This window comes from Centruroides sculpturatus, unplaced genomic scaffold (genome assembly GCF_000671375.1).
Source record: "Centruroides sculpturatus isolate CEXI.00-Female unplaced genomic scaffold, Cexi_2.0 scaffold2, whole genome shotgun sequence".
NCBI lineage: Eukaryota > Metazoa > Arthropoda > Arachnida > Scorpiones > Buthidae > Centruroides > Centruroides sculpturatus.
The window spans coordinates 454,823-477,053 of record NW_019384369.1 but is presented as its reverse complement, the minus strand read 5'-3'; the positions used below and the strand labels follow the sequence as shown (position 1 = coordinate 477,053).

Here is a 22,231-nt window from a genome sequence, read left to right as displayed (position 1 = left end):
TTAAAATGATGAATATTTTGTCCTTTAAAATATATTTTAAATGGTACCCAAAATTTAGAAATCCAGCAACGTGTTGCATAACTTCAACCAGCGAAGCCGGGAAAGTTATGCAACGCGTTGCTAGCTTTTTCCTTATGACGAAAACGTCTAAATATTTTAAATCATAATAATGTAATTAATTGTAGGTTAATACACTCATTTCAAATCAGTTAAGAAATTCTATATTTAAACTTGTTTATCTCATTCAAAAACAAGACGTAGAAGAAACTCTGTCATTTATGCTTAAAATAAGACAAAATACTCAGGAAAAATAGTTTATTTTTATATAATTTACGAATATAATAATAATTTCTTTGTATATCACAATTTTATCCAATAATAATTATATTTTATTTATAAAGTATTCCGTTGTAAGAAATGGGAGAGTTTTATCAATCTGTATATTAGTATCAATGATCATTCCCTTCTTTAACGGACGAAGTTGTGTTATAATAACTTTGTTTTTAAAGAAATAAATTTTGAATTATTATAAATTTAAACGACTAGAGAATCAATATGAAGTGATGCAGGCTGATCCTTCATTCCTTCATATTGATTTTCTTCATATTGCATCCCTCCAGAAGAATGTCATTCCAGACATTAAGATACACAGCATTTACAGCATTTTCAATATTTCTATTATTAATTTGTCTTCCTAATTTATAGAACAGAAAAACCACAAGTTAAATATTTAACTTATGTGTAAATGTTTATTTACATATAAACAAAATAAATTATTACATAAATAAATCACAGAATATTAATAAAACAAGGAAATAGGAAAAATTCAAAACATTTAGAATTAAATCTATAGATTTTCCTCCTCGGATCGAAATTATTGATATGTATTTCGAATCTGTGTCAATTAGATTCAATGATAGTAACTAGAAAAAATATCAAAATAACATGAGCTTAATTATATATTGTGAAAAAGTAAGAATAAAAAATAGCAATTTTGAACTCTCTCTCCATAACGTATTTACTTTCTTAATTTACGAGTTTAATTATGAGTAATTAAATATTTTTGAATTAATTGAACGTAAATGTATTTTCGAAAAAATTCTATTCATTCATAAATTTGTATACATGAAATAAAAATGCAGGAAAATTCTGCGAATACTGTACTTAAATTAATTTTTTATTTACGTGTTATATATAAAGAAGAGAGTTTATTTGATATTATTTTATTTAGAATAATTTCTGTTTAACAAATTTTCCACCCTCCTTTAACGGTTCTTCTATTTATTTGACTGTCCAAATTAACGTCCGAATTGTTAGTAGCATTTTACTATTAACAGAGTTAATAAACCAGCAACGAGTTGCTCAACTTTACCGGTAACATATAAAATTTTGATAGCGCCATCTGTTATCGTATTTTATTTAAAAACTTGTTATATTTTTAACTATTAGAAAACGGCGAAACGCTTAATTTTGAGGGTAAGGATGAGTTTTATAAAATCTTGAAAATGTCAGTAACGAGTAAAATCGTCATTAACCTGTCTACGACCCCCTCCATTTTTAACACATTTCTAAAATACCCTGTATTTTGATTGTTATTAATTTAATCATTTATTTTTTGTTATGTAGTATTTTAATTTTAAAAATTAAAGTAATGTCTTCTTCTAAATTTATGAATATAAAAAAATATTATTTTTATTATCAAATATCATGAAGTATTATATCTGCCACTTTTTCACCAATCATCAAGGTTGGCGCCATGCTATGTGCAACCATCAACATTGGAATGATTGATGCATCCGCCACTCTTAAGCCATGAATTCCTTTGACTCTAATTAAAGAAAAATAGATGATATTAGTTATAATTAAGAAAGAATTTTATACATATGTTTAATTTTCATTTTAGCATTAAATTATTAATTCTAATGATCTATTCTATAGAGTCTAGCGAGAAGGATTATATGAATGTCAATAGGTACTGTACATACCACAAAAAGCAGTTAATAGATTAAAATATAATTTTAAGAATACTCACTTAAGAGTTGGATCTACTACTGTTGTAGGATCATTAGGATGACCCATTTTGCAAGTTCCAGCGTAATGATAAAGGGTGGAAGGATAAACCCAAGCCATACAAGTCAAATATTCATCGCTGAATTGTTCATAATGTTCGCATCCTGGTATAGCATACGGTAGAGGCCTTACACCAAATTTTTTCAATGGTTCCGAAAAAGCCATTTTTAAACAAAACTTCATACCTGTAACGAAGAGTATTTCTACTAATCAATGCAGTTGATGATCATTGTTGTAATTAAACAGGAAAACCTAAATTTGAGCGTGGTTGATGTAGAAAATTGCGTTCCACCAACAGAAGAGGTTCAGGTACGGTTGCAATCATTGATATTGCTTTGGATTGGATTAGTGAATAATGCAATTCAAAACTTGAGGGGTTTGACAAATGAAAGTGCCTCTGGAGAGGGACTTTATATAGGTAAACTTGCCTTTATTTATGTGTTAAACACATAGGAGAGAAACTTCACATGGCCAGCACGCTGGTGAGGCAGGAACCTTCAATCGACTATTAATTAATGTACAGTAAATTTTTACCCATTCGGTCATTGGAAGGCACGTACAGAATACAATATCAGATAAACAAATATTTATAAATTTGGTGTTAAATAGTTCAAGATTATTCTTATAACTTTGAATAATTTTAAATCTTTCGTATGTTATATTCATGAGATTCTTGACAAGAAAATTTTTAGGCTATTGCTATTGAATGACAATTTAAATAAACAGTTGATAAATATTCCAACTACCTAATTTGTTTAATTACCATTATTTGCTATCAAATATTTTTTGAATATACTATAATGTAAAGGATGTAAAGGTAAGTCTGTTACTACTGATGATTTTAAGAACTAACCTTCTACTAAAACACGTAAATCGTCAGGATGAGAAAACATATTCATATCGATTATTGGATCGTCATAGGGATTATTTGATTTTAATGTCAATATTCCTCGACTTTTGGTGCGAGTCATTACAGGATTACAATTAAGAAGATCCTGATTTTTGAATTGATCAATTAGTTTCTGCAACTGAAAATTTCAAACAAAAGAAATAAATACATAAGTATCACAGGTTTTCATTAAAATTAAGAAATAAAATATAAAACCAAACCTCCTCATTGGCATTTAACAGATAATCCGACCTTCCTGAAGTAGCCCAAAGTATTTCCAAGTCTGGCCAATCAGGTTGCTCATTATATTTTGAAGATACGTAACCGATAAGTTCAGTTGCTCCAAGACTAGTGAGAGGACCTAAGAAAAATAATTTGTTAAATTTTTAATTTTTAAAAATAATCATACCTTTAATACAGCAACTGTAGTCAAATCACATTTGCATTTTCCTATTTATGACAATTTTTGGGATGTTTTCTATATTCTTATGACGTTATATACTCAGTTGTTTAGTCATGATGTGATATATACATTAAAGTTATAATTTACATAAATATAATCATGTACATTATAAAATTTACATTGATATGCAATATGAAATTCCATATTTAAATATTATACTTTTGTTGATACTTTAATGTCATTTTTAGAAGTATAATGAGTAATAATTTGAAATTTTCTTCCTGCAAATGAAGTATACAACACTACAAAAGTCTGGTAATCGGCTGTATTACTTTTCTGGCTATTATACAATACTTATATAACAGAGGGAAAATATAGCGAGCGGTCAAAAAACGGTACCTTTAGATTTCTATATTTTTGGATTCAGGACATCTTGAACGTCAAGAAATGCAAAAATGTTGGGGTATTTTTACGTATGCATGGATGTCATTCTATGTGAGTGTGGAGGGACATAATTTTGTTTACCTACTTTGAAGTTTAATAAGTTTTGTGCCTTTTGACGATAATTTCTGAAATTTTGCGAGAAGGATTGCGTGTTGAGTGCATTGATGCTATTAAATTTCGGTGGTTAAATGTCAAGGAGGAGACAGAGGGATGTGTCATATCTCGAGTATGGTCAGACTTAATGACGATTTTATGAGTTATTAGTGTTTACTAATTTTTATAAAACTCATCTCTGCCCTCGTAATCAAGCTCATGCCATTTTATAATAATTAATATAAAAAATTTTAAATAAAATTTCTTAAAAGATGACGCTACAGACAATTTTAATTATTTTGCTGGGTAGGTTACGAAACTCTCTGCTGGATTTTACAATATATTATGGTGATCAAATCCTGGAAAACCGATGTTCCGACGTTTAAAATCCCGAAATAATTGAAAGTCAGACAGGTAAGATTCCATTCAGATGAAAATCTACGATCTTCATTGCTACAGAACTTGAAGTTAATTAATGCCACTTAATTCCATTGTAACGATTTCAAATTATAGTGATTATTGTGAGTTAATAATAATGTAACTGCAGTAATTACCAATACAAAACAAAAAAAAACTTTATAATTTTACAATGAAGGGTTGGATTATACTGATGGAATAAAAAACAATGCATGGGCGATAGCCAAGTGGAGGTGCCTCCAAAGAAGACTTTCTACAGGATACCGGCATCTATTTTGATGTTAAGCAGTTAAATCTTGCATTAGATGTCATAACACCTATCACCGGATACGTCTGTATAAATAAAGTAAATCCGGAATACACCACGAGACTAGCTTGAATTCGCGACCAACTACCAGAGTTCAGCAGTTTTATCCCTTCAGCCACCGGTGGTATCTTTTACAATAAAGAAGCAATAGTGTAAAAAATAAATACCTGTTCCATTAATTAGAATCTCGTTGTAATCTTCCTTAGTAATGCGATGTTCATTAAGGGTATAAGCATCAGCCAGAAATCGTAAACCAAAATTTGAAGGATGATCATGAAGATTGTGGCCTACAGGCAAATCTACCTTCGCAGGTATCTAAAATTTGATAAAATTTCAATATTTAATTTTATTGTCTATTCCTATTAAGTTGCCAAATTTACAATTTTAATTTTAAGCTATAGATTTGTTAATATTAAAAATAAAACTTTTACATTTAAGAAGCCAAGAAATAACATAAAATTTAGCATCTCATACTAACGTTTAACTTATTTAAAACTTCTTTTGGTCCAATTCCTGACAGCATAAGAAGTTTGGGAGAATTGAATGTTCCTGCACTCACAATCACTTCTTTCCTGGCTAATGCTTTAATTTGTTTTCCTTCGTGATCGAATAAAACACCGTAAGCTCTATTATTATCGTCAATTAATACCTGAAATACTTCAACGTTATTATTTCGTATTAATCTTGAATTATTTTAAGTTAATTTCCTTTCAAAGCATACTTTTGTCACTAGAGCTGAAGTAATCAAGCGAAAATTCCTCCTACCAATAATTGGATTGATAAATGCTCGAATTGCTGTCCATCTTAATCCTTTATTTATGGTACCTTGCGGTAGCGTAAAAACTGAATAAAAAATAAATAAATTTAAATTTTCCACTATAGAAAATTTTCCATTATGCTGTTATATTATTATGGATAAAAACAATTTTAAAATTCGTTACCAGTTTGATATTTTCCGTTGTAATCACCAAACGGATATCCTAAAGAATTTGCTGCTTTTATATATGCATTTGTTAAAGATGTATAAAAGGGTGGAAATTGTACAACTAATTCTCCACCAACTCCATGATAACCTGTAAAATTTTTACTAAATATTAAACCATCAAACACAAATAATATTTTGTAAATCTTACCATTTTTAACAAATTCTATGTCTCTATTGTCTTCCATTTTTACAAAATAAGGAAAAACATTTTTCCAATCCCAACCAACAGCACCATTTCTAGCCCAATTATCGTAATCGTGTTTATTACCTCTTGTATAAACACCAGCATTTACACTAGTTGATCCTCCTAAAACTTTTCCTGCCATTGTTAAAATTTGCTACATGATATAAAAAAAAACTATGATTAAAATATAAAAATATCACATATAATTAAACTATAAAATAATTTACTCTATTCTTTATCGTTTGTCCGTATGTTTTGCTGGGTACAGATGTATAATTCCAGGAAAATCTTGGTGGAATCTCGCCCAGGGATAACCCTAAAATTTCACTACCTAACGTTGGTCTTTCTCCAGCTTCTAACAAAAGTACTGTGATGGAAGCATTTTTGGATAATCTGTTAGCAATTACTGATCCTCCCGCACCAGAACCGACTTTAAAATAAATATAATTGATTTATTTTAAATAATTTTTATATAATTTTATATATTACGATTTTAAATAGTAATGTCTAAATGTGCATTTAAGATTGCTTAATAATCATATGCAAAAATACCACTTACCAACGATAAAATCATACTCTTCAATATGAATTGCTTCTAACAATGGAATAAATGTAAACAATAAAAAAAGTACATAAATCATGACGATTTTAAGTTAAGATTAATGAAACGAAATGCGTGAGATCATTGAAGTAGTTTGCTGGTAATTCCTATTAACGATGCAATAATGATTCGAAGTAATTTTAAATATATATTTGAAGTTCTACTTTTCCCNATATATAATGTAGTTAGATAGATAATAATAATAATCTACACATAGATAAAGAAAAAATAAATAAATAACAACGACCCGTTTCACAACTAGGAAAAAGGAGAAAATAAACTTCATAATTAAAAAGCATTTAAAATTCTTTTCGGCTTATTTAACTGAGCAATTTAAATCTTTATTGATATCACTTTGAAAAATACATACATTTATATAATTTTACAAGAATGATGTAATAAACTTATAAAGAATAAAAATATAAAGGTGGATTATGGGTACATCTGACTGATAAACGTCGATCATATTGCACTTTAAGCAGGCCGAGCCTGTTTTTAATAATATAGTTCGTTATAATCGACTTCTATCAGTCAAAAGTGTCGATGATCTACCTCGATATTTTTTTCTAAGTTTTTATCCGATATAATTATATAAATATAAATATAAATATAGGCTATTTATCCTGCAATATAATTATATAGGAAACTTCAATTAATGTGCAATAAATAGCAGTATTGGAGGTAAAACGACACTTCATGAATTATATAATTACTGCGTAAATGTAAAATCATATACTGCAAAATCATCAACTACTGCAAAAAAAAATAATACCTGTACCATGGGAACTTAATCTGGATGCTGATCGGTCCTTTTATATTCAGCTGTGGTTGATGTGAATACTGCCCCCTTGTGATAGTAACAGGTATGTAAAAAACAACACAAAAAATGGTTAATCATAGGAAACCTAATGAACTGTATTGACTGAACTAATCCATCTATCATCTTTTGTATTATTAAAGCTATTGTTATATATTATTTTTATTAGTAAACCATCCCATGACAATTAATCATGTAGAGAAGAACGTTAAGAAAAGAAAATATAGTGAGGATTTTTTACAGTATGGTTTTATCTCAATAATTACAGCAGGAATTGAGAAACTGCAATGTGTTATGTTTCTGTTATGAAGTTCTATCAGCCGAATCTATAAAGTCGAACAAACTAAAACGCCATTTTGATAGCAAAAGTCCGAGCTTTGCCGGCAAAGACCAACTATTACCAACTATTTTAGAAGCAAAGCTGATGAACTCAAGAAAGCCAGACTAGACACTGGTGGCAAGTACCACAAACAAAACGTAGCAGCCGTTGAAGATTCATATTTGGTGGCACTTAGAATCGCCAGAGCTATGAAACCTCAAACCATTACTGAGGATTTACTGTTGCTAGTGGCCAAAGACATTGTTCCATTTATGATCGAAGACGAATTTGTTACGAAATTGAGTGCAATTTCCTTCTCTAACGACACTGTCCGCAGAAGAATAGATGACATATCTGCTGATATTCTTGATCAGGTAATCAAGGAAATTAAATCTGCTCCTCTTCCAATATTTAGTGTCCAGTTTGATAAATCTACAGACGTTGCAAACTGTTCGTGAGGTATATTAATGATGGCTTTAAAGATGGGTTTCTTTTTTTGCAAACCTGTTGAAACGACAACTACTGCACGTGATATATTTGACACAGTTGGTTCATTTCTGAAAGAGCATAAGATCTCTTGGGAAAAAGTTTGTGGTGTTTGCATAAATGGCCCCAGCTATGCTAGGATGTCGATCTGGATTTCAACGTTTGGTACTAAATGAGTCACAAAAAGTCATCGACTCACTGTATGATTCATCGGCAAATATTAGCAATGAAGACGCTGCCACAAGAGATACAAGAAGTTATGAAAAGCGTCATAAGTTCTGTCAATTTTGTAAAGGCGAGCACTTTCAACAGTCAACTGTTTTCGCAACTGTGCAACGAGTTGAATGCGCGGAACAATGCTCTGCTATTTCACGCTGAAGTGAGATGGTTGTCGAGAGGAAAAGTTTTAAAACGTGTTTTTGAGCTTCATGATGAACTCAAAACGTTTTTTAATCAGAAAATAAGACCGCAGTTCGAAGCACTTTTCAGCGATAAAAGTGAACTACAGAAAATACTTACTTGGTTGACATCTCTGCCGTTAAATTTATCACTGCATAAATGCAACATGCCTCGATTTGTCTGAAAAGATCCGATTATTCCAAATGAAACTTCAGCTTTGGCAAAAAAAAATTGGATGAAAATAAAATTTACATGTTATCTACCTTATCTGCTTTCTTTGAGGAACATGACATTGAACCAGACAAAAGGATTACGATGATAATTTCTGTGAAAGAACACTTGAACATGCTTGCAGACGAAATTTTATCGTACTTTCCAAATTTACCTGACACCACATTTGCACTTGCCAGAAGCCCATTCACAGTCAAAGTTGAAGATGTTCCTGAGACAGCACAGGAGGAGTTCATTGAACTTATTAACAGCAACGCAGCGAGAATTGATTTCTCTACATTGCCAGTTACAAAATTCTGGATCAAGTGTCATATCCTGTTTTGTCTGAGAATGTGTTGCGCCTTTTTCTTCCATTTCCAACAACATATCTTTGTGAAACAGGATTTTCCAGCTTGTTGGTTATCAAGTCTAAATATAGAAGTAGACTTGTTGTGGAAGTTGATCTCCGTTGTGCTCTTGCAAAGACTACTTTGAGAATTTCTGATCTGGTGAGAAAGAAGCAATCTCAACCTTTGTACTGACGTTGCTTTTTATGCAAAATGTAATGTAGTTTAATGTTATTATATTACGACTTTTACCCATGCTACACCATGCTTCAAGATAAAATTTCATTTATTTGTAATAAGAAATAAATATTTCACAATATATAATTACATATTGTTCTTGTGATTAATAACTATGCTTTAATTATGTTCACTATGCTTTAATTTGTAACAATGAAAATACACCCTGCATATCAGATATTTACATTACGATTTATAACAGTAGCAAAATTACAGTTATGAAGTAGCAACGAAAATAATTTTATGGTTGGGGATCACCATAACATGAGGAACTGTATTAAATGGTCGCGGCATTAGGAAGGTTAAGAACCACTGCTCTAACCGAATCGAGGGAAGATCTTATCTCTGCAATCAGCTCTGTAACTATTGTTGGATGATCAAGAGAGACATTTCACAAGCTGGATTGAGGACACAAGACCGATCTGTCAAGGAAAATGCCATCCGGGAGGATTTTCTATTAGAAACTGGCCCCTGTTTACATGTTAGACATACGAAGAAATCTGAAAAGTTCCACGTGGCTGGTTGGTTGGCGAGATGCCAACCCACAACTAATATTCAATGGTTTTATCCATTTGGGAATTCCAAAAACCGCAGAAGGAAGGAGAATAGACTAACTACCAGAGCAAAAATGCGGCGACATTGTCTTTGCACATTGGTTAGAGTGAAACTCTAACGTATTGTGCTTATTTTCTTTTGTTTCCGATACAGTAACACATAATGACGCTATTTTACGAATTTTACATATCAATTTTAACCGGAATTAGCAGAACCTGTAGAAATAGACAGTTGTATTTAATTAAAATGCAATCAATGAGTTTATTTAATTTAATTTTAATTTTATTTAATGAGTTATTTAATTATTTATTTAAAAATTTGACATTCTGTACAATTCTGTAAATCATCAGTACAGCGTCTACCTGTTTTTCTGTATCGTGAGGCTTCTTTCAATTTTACATTCGGTAATTTCATATGGTGGCAATTTAGCATTTTTAAGGCCGGACAATTTCGACTAGTGAGGCTTCGGATTAATGGTGACAGTCAAGATCAAATATAATTCAGAGTCAGTTAAATTTAAAACTTAATGTATATTGAAAATAAACGTATGTACAGTTACAATTAAAGTTCACATATAAGAATTACAAACATTAGATATTAACAAAGTTCAAGGTATCATCCACTGCAACAGGTCCGTCGGAAAAGCACCTTGCGACGTACAAATTCAAAGTCCACAACAATACAACAAGATGAGGCAATCTTCTAAAACAGCTTAGGCGAGCTAAGGTCAGCGTGTGTTCATTTCCAATGTCCGAAGCAAACTGATCTTCCCGCCAGAACTTCAATACTTTTATAGGATTGAAACAGCATTGGAGTCCACCAATCAGCTTTTACCAGCTCTATAAGACGTCCGCCGATGGTCTGATGTCTTTTAACCAATGAGCGGTCGAGTCTTCAAAATGGTCTGATCGCCGTTTCTATGGCGATAACGGTCGTTCATAAAAAAGGCGGGAAAAGCGTGTGCCAGACGATTTTTTTATCCCGACAGTGACGGTAGTGGCGAACCCCCTCGTGACAATCATCTTGTTCTGGGCTTTGCCAATAAAAAACTCTTAGACATACCAACAGTCGGATGTTTAATTTCACTATTCTTTTTGGAATTTTTTACGTTTTGGTCTTATCATGGAATAACAGTAAAATATAAACAGAGATTGGCTCTAAAAGTTACATTTAAGCAGGAATTCAGAGTAGGTGTGAACGACGGATTGTTCTAACGGTTAAAACAACTAAATGACTAGATAGCGCGCAAGTGCGCTTGCCTTCCTGTAGAATTAACTTTGTACTTTTTCCATTCCGCCACTTCTGAACCACTGCATCTTTATCAAAACGCATCATCTATATGGTAAGATCTTTAATTTGCTACCGAAACCGCATTTTTAACCGCAGCCGTTTACGCAAACTTAGTCTTACAGACTCAACCCCTCTAAAATTAATATAACTATTGCCGAATCTGTACGACATTTTGAGGTTTTAATCTAAAAAATGTTATATTTGAATAATTGTCTATATTATATAAAAAATCAGAATGTGTATGTATGTATATAGATTTGTTTGTTACTCAAAGGGTTCTATAACGTTTAATGTATCTTCACCAAATTTGACATGAATATTCTTCGACAACGTAGAAAAATATTATACAGTATGCTGTCTACTTAATTGTAGCCCTATAAGTCTTTAATGGTAGACCAATTATTAATGAAATTAACTAATGGCATTAAATATTTTGTTTGGTTATATGTTTGCATGATTATGCTTATGATTATGCATGCATGATTATATGTTAGTTTGCAGCGATTTTTCAATATAATTCGACAAATCAGTGGAGGAAACGCGCATCCCACAACTCCTTTGTAACTTTTATTTCTGTACAGTTCTGTACAGTCCAATATCTGTATATTCGTTGGTTAAGTCACCGAAGTGAGCTTCAGTTGAGTTCTACAACATTTATGACAAACTTTGAAATTGAAAGTTTCAAAGTCATGTGCCAGGAGCTGGAGAAGCCACTATTTTTTGACACTCCAGAATAAATTGAACAAGGGCATCTTGATGACTTGATTACTTCTACTGAAGACAAGAAATGTATTATATATTTTTCGGGCGATTTTTTGGCAAGATTTAATGGATGGAACATGTGAAGCATGTTTTTAATTTATGAACAGCAAAGATTGTCATCACACTGCCAAAAGTACATTAACAGATATCTTGTCAAAGGAATTTTTATTCTATTCAACAGAGGTATTACACAAATTGTCAATGTTTCGAGAATCTATTATTTCAAAATATTTGTGTAGTTTACCTAGCATGCTTATGTGTTGTACGTGGTTTGTGTACGGAGCTTTCCCTGCCGGAGCTTGAGAATAAATTGAAAGCAAAAAAATATTAAAAGGTGCAAAAATGTGGGAAAGGTGGAATTAATATAGCCCTCTAGTCTCTTTCCAAAAGCTTTTACTATCTTCCACAACATAGACTTTTGCCATAAGCATCCAGACCTTCTCCGACTGTTTCCATTTAACATCGTTATGTATGGTTTTTGTTTAGCGTAATAAAGACAAATCCAAATAGGGTTAACGTAGCTTATAAACATTTTGTCCATAGTCACAAAAAGAATTTGCCTGAAGATATAACGTTTTAGCAGATGTTTCCGTCAAGGTGTCAGTAGGAAGGAGATGTCTTTCGCCTTGTTGAATGCTACACGACTCATCATAACATAATGTGTATAAATGAGCATATGTAACCCCTAGCTTTGCGCTCCGAATGACCCTGGTATTATTTATTGATGATCAGTTTGCAAACATAATCGTTTTCCGGTTTATGCGTAGAGAAATCTAAGCATAGACAAGTCGTTGAACCTTTCTGACACGTGTTGCAGTCAGTTTTATTCGGTTCTCGAATTTCCGCTTTCTTTCGAAAACTGTAGATACTAATGTAGATAAAAATTGATGAATACAGCACTTTTTCTCCTTTCCTAAAAGTTCCCTGATATAAAAATGTAGGATAATGACACGAATTACGCACGAGTCTCGAGTATTTTCCATATTATCCTCACACATTTTATACATTTTATTAATGACACGTATATTGTGATATATTATTATATTAATAAAAACAACAAAACATCAAATAAACTGTATTATGTAAACAAATAATTAATTTCTCATACATTGACATCTTTATAAGTCAGTTCATGCAATATCAGACATTTAACTTTAATAATTAAGCCGGAAAATTCGAAACCAAAGAAAAAATCCAGGGAGAAAAATTATTTAGGTTATTCTAATAAGATTAATTTATTAAATTAAGTTTTACAAAATGTAAAACTTAATTTAAAGTGCAGATAAATCTAAGGAAATTGTCAGTTACTAACAAATGAGTTAATTTAGTAAACAATTTAAACAAATGCAAATCCATCCACCTAAAGAATGGCATCTTATAGAAAATCAACTAAGAATTTTAGGAGTGCAGGATTGATTAGTGGACTTAATAGAATTTATTTACTGTAGTAATTATTTTTACATACAGTTGAACTTGATTTACTCAAATCGGTGGGGAAAAAATTCGGACTTCGAGTTATGGAGATTAGGCTAAAAGTCAAAATTTATTGCATGAGTTTATCAGTGACCAAAATAAACTATCCACACGAACTATCCATGTGTAATACCTCGTACGACACATGTTTATTGTAGTATTAGGCATGGACATGTGTAGCATTACGATTACGCAAATCATTGCATCAATATAAACCCCTGGATGTTGTCCAGAAACTCGAAAACGCATAATTCAATGGATAAATAAGCTACCGAAAAATCCTTTTCAGAATGGTTGATCCTTTCACTAAGCGTTTAGTAAGGATTTTTTAAATTGTGGTATTTCGCACCTACAATCCATCTGTTTTCTTTTCTATTACAAAAAACACTCTTTTCACTTTTTTAAAATTTTGCCGCAAAGGTTAAATTTTTTTACATAGAATTCGCCTATAATAGATTTTTTAAAAATTAACCTTTCAAAAATCTATTCATTAATTTATTTCATACATTAGCTAGTCGGAGAAATCCACCAGTGATCAAATGAAAAAAAAGGTAAGTTCAAATGGCAGATACGAGTATGTAGGTCGCTAGAAGCCGCCATCCCGGCCACCGTCACTTGACACGTTTTCTATTTAGTGGTACGGGATTCCAAGGCTTTATAGAAAGTTTCTGATTAGTTTATACGGTGGATGAACGTTTAATTTTCTTTCTGCAAAAATTTAATAGGATAGTTTTTAATAGAGAGTCTTCATGCAATTTTTTGATAAAAAGAAAATATGAAGATTAGCTATTTGCCTATGTTCTTCAATCATATCAGCTTAATTATGACTGAATTACGGCACGAGGCAGAAAATAGAAACATATTAAGATTAGCAACTGCGATTTGCTCATATCTAGCCAATAGAATGAAAGGAATAAAAAAAAATCCAGCGACGAGTTGCTTAACTTTCCGCATAACTGCGTGTTTGGCGCCATTATGATATTTTAGTTTAACTATTATAAAATGGCAAAACGCTTGATTTTCAAGGTAGGGATGGGTTTTATAAAAAATTGTAAATGTTAATAATGGGTAAAATTGTCATTAAGTTTGACCCTACTGGAGATACACACTGCTTCTTTATCTCCTCATCCCCTTGACCTATAATAACCAAAATTTAACAGCTCAAAGCCTCTAATAATTAAACTTCCACGCAAAGGAAACAACAATTTTCATCCCTAAGTACAGGAGTTATTAAACTTCAAACAGTGTGAACAAAATCGTGCACATATACTAACAACCATACATGCAGGAAAAAAAATCCGATATTTTTTATTACAAAATTTACAAATAACGTCTAAAACATCTTATAATATATACCTGGTAGTGTTATAAACATTCAAAAATTAATTTTCTATATTTAAAATTCATTTATCCTGTAATTTAATTAATATTATAAGATCTTTTTAATAATTCCCTTAAGAAATGAATAAAAAATTGGTTTTGATTTTAATAGTTCTTATCTTAATCTATAACAAAAAACGAAGTATTCTAAGATAAATTACATTTGAATTTCCTCAAATTTAAATAACATTTTGATATTTGGAAGCATGAAAATAATATAAATGTAGTATCTCAGGATGAGGTAATGATTTTTTACTCGTTATTGGCATTTATAATGTTTTTAAAAACTCATTGTTATCTTCAAAACTAACCGATTTTTTCCTTTTTATAATCATTAAAAATATAAAAATTATGTCCACGCCGTATCTAATATCGTTTTTCATTTCATATAAATCAAAAATAATAATTTATAAATAAACTTCAAAAATGTAAGTAATCATAATTCTTCCGGAATATCTCAAAAAAAAAAGAAAAGAAAAACACAAAACTTTTGAAAAAAATTCGCTTAAAGATGGCCACGGATAACAGAAAAATCCGATAGGTCTTCCCTCTATAATAGAATTATCAGCTATATTTATAATTAGTCCTACTCTCTGTTATTTATTTATTTATTTTTGAGATTTTCTTGAAAAATTGTGATTAAGTAAACTAATTTAGGTATTAGAAACGTGAAGAAATCCTGGAAAGCTTCACGTAACAGCTTGCTGGCGATGCTCGAACCCAAGAGTTAAATAGGTTTTTTCCAATCTTTTAGAAGTAAGAATAATTTAGTAATTTTTAACTATTTATACAAATGACTAAAATATTCATTATTACTTAGCAAGAAAATTGTTTTAACTTTATTTCATTAATTAATATTATAAAAATGTATACAGTATATATGTATATTGCATATGTATATATGCACTAATTTTATAAATTGTGAAGTATCATGTATGCTGCTTTCTCGGCTATCATCATAGTAGGAGCCATCGTGGTGGCCCCAATCAACGAAGGAATGATCGATGCGTCCACAACTCTTAGTCCCTGGATTCCTTTAACCCTGCCAACACAATATATAGATATATATATATATTTTAATCGGTAAAATTCGACTATTATAAATAGAACTATGTATAAGATTTTATTCCACAATAATTTCTTATATGTATATATACTTAAAGTAGAACCTGTATATATATATATATATATATATCTATGGGTGTATAGGAATATTGACTAAAACATAAATTTAATTATTTTAAGTACTATTGATTTGCATTTTTGAAGTTTTAAATAAATTTGTCACCTTAAAGCATGTTAAAAGTATCGCTTTTAATATACAGCAAATATACTATAACAATGTTTCTTAATTTTTTTAGAGATCGATACCTGCTTGAATCTCAAAATTCGGGCTTGCACTTCCTTCAAAATTGTGTTCCAATGTTTTTTTGTTATGAAATCCAAATGATGCCATGTTGTTTTTTTAGTTTTAAGAAAGCTATTTAATTAGTAGGTGCAGTACACGCGTTTCTGATCCCTGTTAAGCACTGTTGATGGCGGATGTTAAGCACTATGTATATATAAGACTTTAATTATGTAGATTTGACATCATTTTATATTCCCTCGTTATAAAAAGCGTAAGAACGACATCAAAATGACGTAAGAAGTTAAATTATTCTGATAAAACGAAAGCGCCTTGTTCCTAGGGCCAACCCGAGCTATAGGCAGTCACCTAAGAAGCAAAAATTTATATGTGCCACAGGATCATCAGTATACATTGGTGCATGAGATAGGTATACATTGGCTCTAAAGGGAGATAGGCTCCCTTTAGAGCCTAGGGCGCCCTTTAACTGATGATCCTATGGGACCCTATGCTCTTGTGGCACCATCGTTATAGTATAGGGATGCGCTTGTGGCACCTCCATAGTAAAACGAATGTACATAAGAAGAAAATGTTTACAAAACCATGTACAGCAGCGGTTTTACAAATATCTCATGCACCAATGTATACCTAATTGATTAAACTAATTTCTATTATTTGAGAAGTGCCAATTAGAAAAAATGAACAAATATAAGATAATAAAAATTCTTTGCGAAGATTGTACTTAGAGATCTAAATATTGAACTACATTTCTAAAATAAAACTTATATTAAAATGTTTTATCAATAAATCAGGCAATAGATTCAATTAATATTTTGTTCACTTATTAGGTATGAAATAGGCCTATGAGGAATTTTTCAGTATATGAAAAAACATAATATTTACAATGAAGTCCAAGTAATTATTTTAAAATATCTATTAAAGTATTTTAAGTAAATTTATTAAATGATAATTTCTTACAATTTTACAATTAGGTATCTAACTATTGAATACAGCATAGTTATAATGGTAAAAGAAAAAGATCACTAACTTGAGAGTTGGATCAACTACTGAAGTAGGATCATCGGAGCTACCCATTTTGCACGTTCCAACAAAATGGAGTCCCGAAAGAGGTAAAACAGAAGCCATACAAGACAGATAATCATCGCTGAATCTCCTATAATGTTCGCATCCAGGCATAATATATGGAAGGGGTTTGATACCAAACTTCTTCATAGATACTGTAGCCGTCATTTTTAAGCAATGGTTCAAACCTATAAAAATATATATTGAAAAGTAATATAAAGTATATTTAATGAACAATTTATAAAAAAAAAATATTGTCATAGAATAATATACATTAATTACCAGTCATTAATAAGGCTTTTACAAAAATAAGTTAACTAAATTAAGTATAATCAGTTTAATTTTCTAAATGGATTACCTTCCACAAGAGCTTTCAAGTCATAGGGATCAGAAAAGATATTGAAATCGATTAGAGGTTTTTCATATGGATCATTGGATTTCAATGTCAAAACTCCTCGACTTTTAGGCCGAGCAACGTAAGGTACACATGAAATGATATCCTGATTGCGAAATTTCTCGTATATTTTCTGTATCTTTAAATATAATTGTAATTAGTAATAAAAGAAAAATTGCATTTGAATTATTTTCAGCAATAAAGCGATAGAAATAACAATACATCATCATTAGCGTTTGAAAATGCATTTTGAATCCTTGAAGTTATCCAAAATATAATTACATCCGGCCAATTTTTATTATTGTTATATTCTGTGCTGATAAAACCACTCGATTCGACTCCTCCAAGGGTCGTTAGAGGGCCTTAAAAAGAATTAGTTATTTTCAGAAATGTGAAATATCTTTAATTCAAAATTACATTTTAAATAAAATTTTTATAATAATTATTCTCTGTGTAATTTAATTAACTTAAATCGAAATCATATTTTCAAGAACATTTATGATGTATCTAGAATCTTATATTATGTTGCTAAATCGGATACGAATTTAGGTTCGATTTACAGTGGCTTCAGGAATGTCTTCTATAAATCATTATGAATTGATAGGATTAATTGTAGCACACAAAATATTTATATTTCAAATATTTTGTGTGTCTCGTGAAATTTATAATTTATTAAAGTCCTCCTATACTATAAAAAACCATTTTTATCTTCCTAAAAAGAACGACTATTTAAAAAAAATATTGAAAATTAATTACCGGTTCCGTTAATTAGAAGTTCTTGGTAATCTTCTTTAGTAGTTCGATGTTCCGAAAACGTATAAGAGTCAACAAGAAATTGTAATGCTGTAGTTGAAGCATGATCTTGAAGATTCTTTCCAACGGGAAGATCCATTTTCACTGGTATCTAAAGAATAACATTTTAAAATTCGTTATTTGTGTTACATTTATGATTTTAATTACGATAGATTAATTATTTCCTGTATATTTATATATTCAAAAATAATTATAATACTTAGTTTATTCGAAAAGTAAGTTACAAACGAGAAACGCTTGGAAACTCTGATCCCATCTGCTTGAATATATGGTGAATAAACATTAAAGCATTTGTTCATACATTTATTACAGTATTTAATCATCTGATGAAAATCTCTTTCTAGAGACATGTTCTTCAGAGATTCAAACAAATAAATACAATGCTTGTAGACTGTGGATACATAGATTTGCTACGTACATAAAAATTCTGAACGTATCTTTGTAAGATTGTGGGCCACCCGTCATACAGCCGAAACTTCGATCTAGTGACTATTATTTATTCGCATCGCTGAAGAAACACATATACGAGAAACTGTTCTAATCAGATGATGAAGTAGCAAGTAATAATCTGAAGGTTCTATCTGATTCATCATGCATGACTTCCTATCATGCATAACAAAATTAATATATCTTTAATACTTCTGGAATGAAAAAACTACACGAGACTTCTGATTTACCTTGTGCATAGATTATATACCTACAATATTCTGTTTAATTAAAATAGTCCAATTCTTCCCAAATGGGGAATGAAATCCCAAAAATCTCTGAATGCACTACTTGTCATGCTCCTTGTGTAAGGGAGAGTTGAATTAAATATACATAAGTAAATCAACTTGTTTTAAATAAACATGATAATAATAATACATTTAGTAAAATACATAGTATATAAGAGCTTCTTCTCTCAATTAATATAGATGAATGAATCTCAAGTTATGTGTAGTAGAGATGACAGAGACTTATCACACTTCTACTGATGACTTCAAAATGACACTTCTATCTTCAGAAAGCAATTTTATTACTGGTATGTATTTCAGTACAAAAGATTGTAATCAGCCATATATGAATATATCTGCACAATTGAAAAAAAGTATATTCAATTATGCAGATTTGTGCAGAAAGTAGTTCAAGTAACACAAAAGATTTAGAATTTTTCATTACAATTTTTGAATGATGTCATGTTTTTGAATGGAACTTGTTAATCTTTTTGGTAAGGATACATTATTCATGTATGGCTGATGAAGGTCTTTTGTACCGAAATGCAATAAAGTTTCGTTCTGATGATACAAGAGCCATTTTGATGTCCTGAGTCTCTGTTATCTCTACTATATGGTATTTGAGATTCATTCGTCAGCATTAATATACATAAATTATTCTAATTAGGAAAGATTAACATCTAAATCATGAACACTTCACTTTTATATCGCATTAAAATGAGTTTCCTTACATTTAAATATGCAATAAATAATATTACTGACATGTAGCTTATGCAGAAGATTTTTCGGTCCAATTCCCGAGAGCATAAGCAATTTAGGAGAATTCAAAGTTCCTGCACATATTATCACTTCCTTTCTTGCAACTGCCGTGAGTTTTTTTCCATCGTGATCGAATGAAACACCATAAGCCCTATTATCTTCGTTAATTAATATCTAAAATAGTTATAAATAAGTATTTTAATTATCTTAAAATATAAAGTCACTTACTAAATACTAAATAATAAAGTTACTAAAATATTAACTAACAATTTAAAATGTTCTAAATGAAAATTTAGTCCTCTTGAATGGAAAAAGATGATTATCCAATTGATAAGCATTTGAAGTTTATTTTCATTATTTTCCCGACTGTTATGTATAAATCGCGGAAACTTTATAATTTTTTCAAATTTTACACTCTGTGCTTTCTGCAAATTTCCATTTTTGTAATTCCTAAATCCAAAGCAGTCAAAAAGGGGAAAATTACATGTGTTGGCATCCATTTCATTTACTATCTGAGAATGGTATAAATATTCAGAAACGAAATTTGGCGAGGTAACTTATATATAAGGGACACTGTTGCTATTAAATTTCTATGGTTAAAGGTCGAGGAGGTGGAGAGATAGAAAGGTCATGTGTCGGAATAAATAAGATCTTACTCGTTATTTGCATGTACATTTTGTAAAAAAACTCATCTCTACTAATTCTTTTTCCTCTATGTTCTTATTAAATTCTTTAATATGTCATTGTCTACATTGGACTCAGTATATTAACAGGACTTATTGTACTGGTGTTGTTCTCGTTTTAGCAAATAGAGGATTTTCTAAATAAGATCTCTATTTGCTAGAACGGAAACAATACCAGTACAATAAGTCCTATTAATATATAGTGTTCAACGTAGACAATGACATAATAAAGAATTTATCTATACCCTCAAGTAAAGCCTTTGCATAATAATTAAAAATGTAAAAGTTATTTTCAATAAAATCTTGTAATAGATTGAGCCACACATAATTTTAACTGCACTATTATGTCTTAAGTTTCTTAAACATAAATATTTTGCGCCAGGAAACTTATACAATTTATTGCTCGAATTTTTTCTTACGTATTGAGTGCGTCTAGGCCACAAACAGCTAAGTAAACAAGCCAATGACACAGTTCGTTTCATATAAAAAACAAACTATGTCATTGGCTTGCTCAGCAATTTCTTACAAAGGCACCCATTGTGATTAAAGAATTTATACTATAATGTAATGTAAACGTTATAAATAGATATTAAGCTGAATTTTATGATGAAAAGCCTGACATATTCTAGTCAACCCATCAACAGTAGTAAGTGCGATTGTATGATGATTTCTCAAGTGTTTTGTAACTTTTGTTTAAAATGAAATAGAGCTATTCCAAACTTGGTCCTTTTAAATATATTAATGAAAATGTGAACAACGATTTTTATAGATATAATAAATTATAATTGAGCTAAGAGCCTTTCAAGATTCAATATCTTTCTGAAGGATATATAATTATATATGAGTATTATATGTATAAAGGAACATCTGCATGTCTGTTCTCTATGCACTTCTAAACCCGACCTACACCAAATTTCTCATCAGTTGCTCTCCAGAAACCTGCTGAAAGTATTGTCTATCATAAATCCATTAAATCACCTCCTTCCCTAATTTAATCCTTTTCGCAAATAAAAATATAAAAGTTTTATCTGCAAATAAATCATGTGGTAAACTAATTATTCAATAACAATCTTCAATTTATAAATGGACATTTTCTTAATTCCTAGTTCTTCAGTTGATTCTTAGTCGAAGAATATATAAATTTATCAAAAAAATAATCTAAGTTTCCTGTAAGTAAACTTTGAAAATTTGAAATATTATATTATCATTTTATCAATAATAGCTTCCTTTATCAAAATGAGGAAAGCTATTTTGAAATGGATTGCTATTATAACAGTCAAACTGTTGACAGCTCGGTTTACAAGGAAAAACAATAGCGAGGTTGCGGCCGAAGTTTTCATCTGTAAAACGTGAACGTTTTACAGATGAAAACTTCACGCCGCTTACAAGTTAGCGGCGCTCGCGTTCGACGTTCACGTTTTACAGATGAAAACTTCGGTCGAAACCTGTCTAATATCATTGTTATTGAAATAACGATGAAAAAATATGGTATATTTAATAGTTGTAATAAAAATCAAATCCTTGGGGTATCACATTGATAAATTTTTCCTCTGTATTTTGTGAAAACTTTTATGTTAAAATAACTTGTATTAAATAATGACATTCAAAACTATTTCTAGCATACTTTAGTTGCAAATGCTGAAGTTATCAATTGAAAATTCCTCCTTCCTATGATAGTGTCGATAAATCCTCGAACTGCACTCCATCTTACTCCTCGATTAATTGCACCTTGTGGCTGCATAAACACTGTCAATAAAGAAATATATATATATA

General features: G+C 30.5%; 2 protein-coding genes and 1 pseudogene across 2 annotated transcripts in view; 1 reads left to right on the top strand and 2 right to left on the bottom strand.

Moving 5' to 3' along the window:
* Positions 1–1,698: 1,698 nt before the first annotated feature.
* LOC111613537 (oxygen-dependent choline dehydrogenase-like) lies at positions 1,699–6,433 on the bottom strand. Its single transcript, XM_023354887.1, has 11 exons — positions 6,352–6,433; positions 6,020–6,222; positions 5,757–5,946; positions 5,565–5,696; positions 5,345–5,466; positions 5,102–5,272; positions 4,791–4,938; positions 3,181–3,320; positions 2,924–3,098; positions 2,033–2,255; positions 1,699–1,828 (listed from the first exon to the last, which is right to left on the bottom strand). Exons 1-11 carry the CDS (start codon positions 6,431–6,433, stop codon positions 1,699–1,701), a joined length of 1,716 nt encoding a protein of 571 aa, XP_023210655.1.
* An 84-nt stretch (positions 6,434–6,517) lies between these two features.
* Positions 6,518–9,166, top strand: LOC111613532 (annotated as a pseudogene).
* Positions 9,167–15,580: 6,414 nt separating this feature from the next.
* The window catches only part of LOC111613521 (oxygen-dependent choline dehydrogenase-like), an 8,778-nt gene continuing 2,127 nt past the window's right edge, over positions 15,581–22,231 (bottom strand). Inside the window, exons 5-11 of the mRNA XM_023354867.1 lie at positions 22,083–22,204; positions 19,779–19,949; positions 18,247–18,394; positions 17,713–17,852; positions 17,455–17,629; positions 17,062–17,284; positions 15,581–15,710 (exon numbers count right to left, since the gene is read on the bottom strand). Coding sequence (XP_023210635.1) covers positions 15,581–15,710; positions 17,062–17,284; positions 17,455–17,629; positions 17,713–17,852; positions 18,247–18,394; positions 19,779–19,949; positions 22,083–22,204 — 1,109 coding nt within the window. The remainder of the gene's footprint in view (positions 15,711–17,061; positions 17,285–17,454; positions 17,630–17,712; positions 17,853–18,246; positions 18,395–19,778; positions 19,950–22,082; positions 22,205–22,231) is intronic.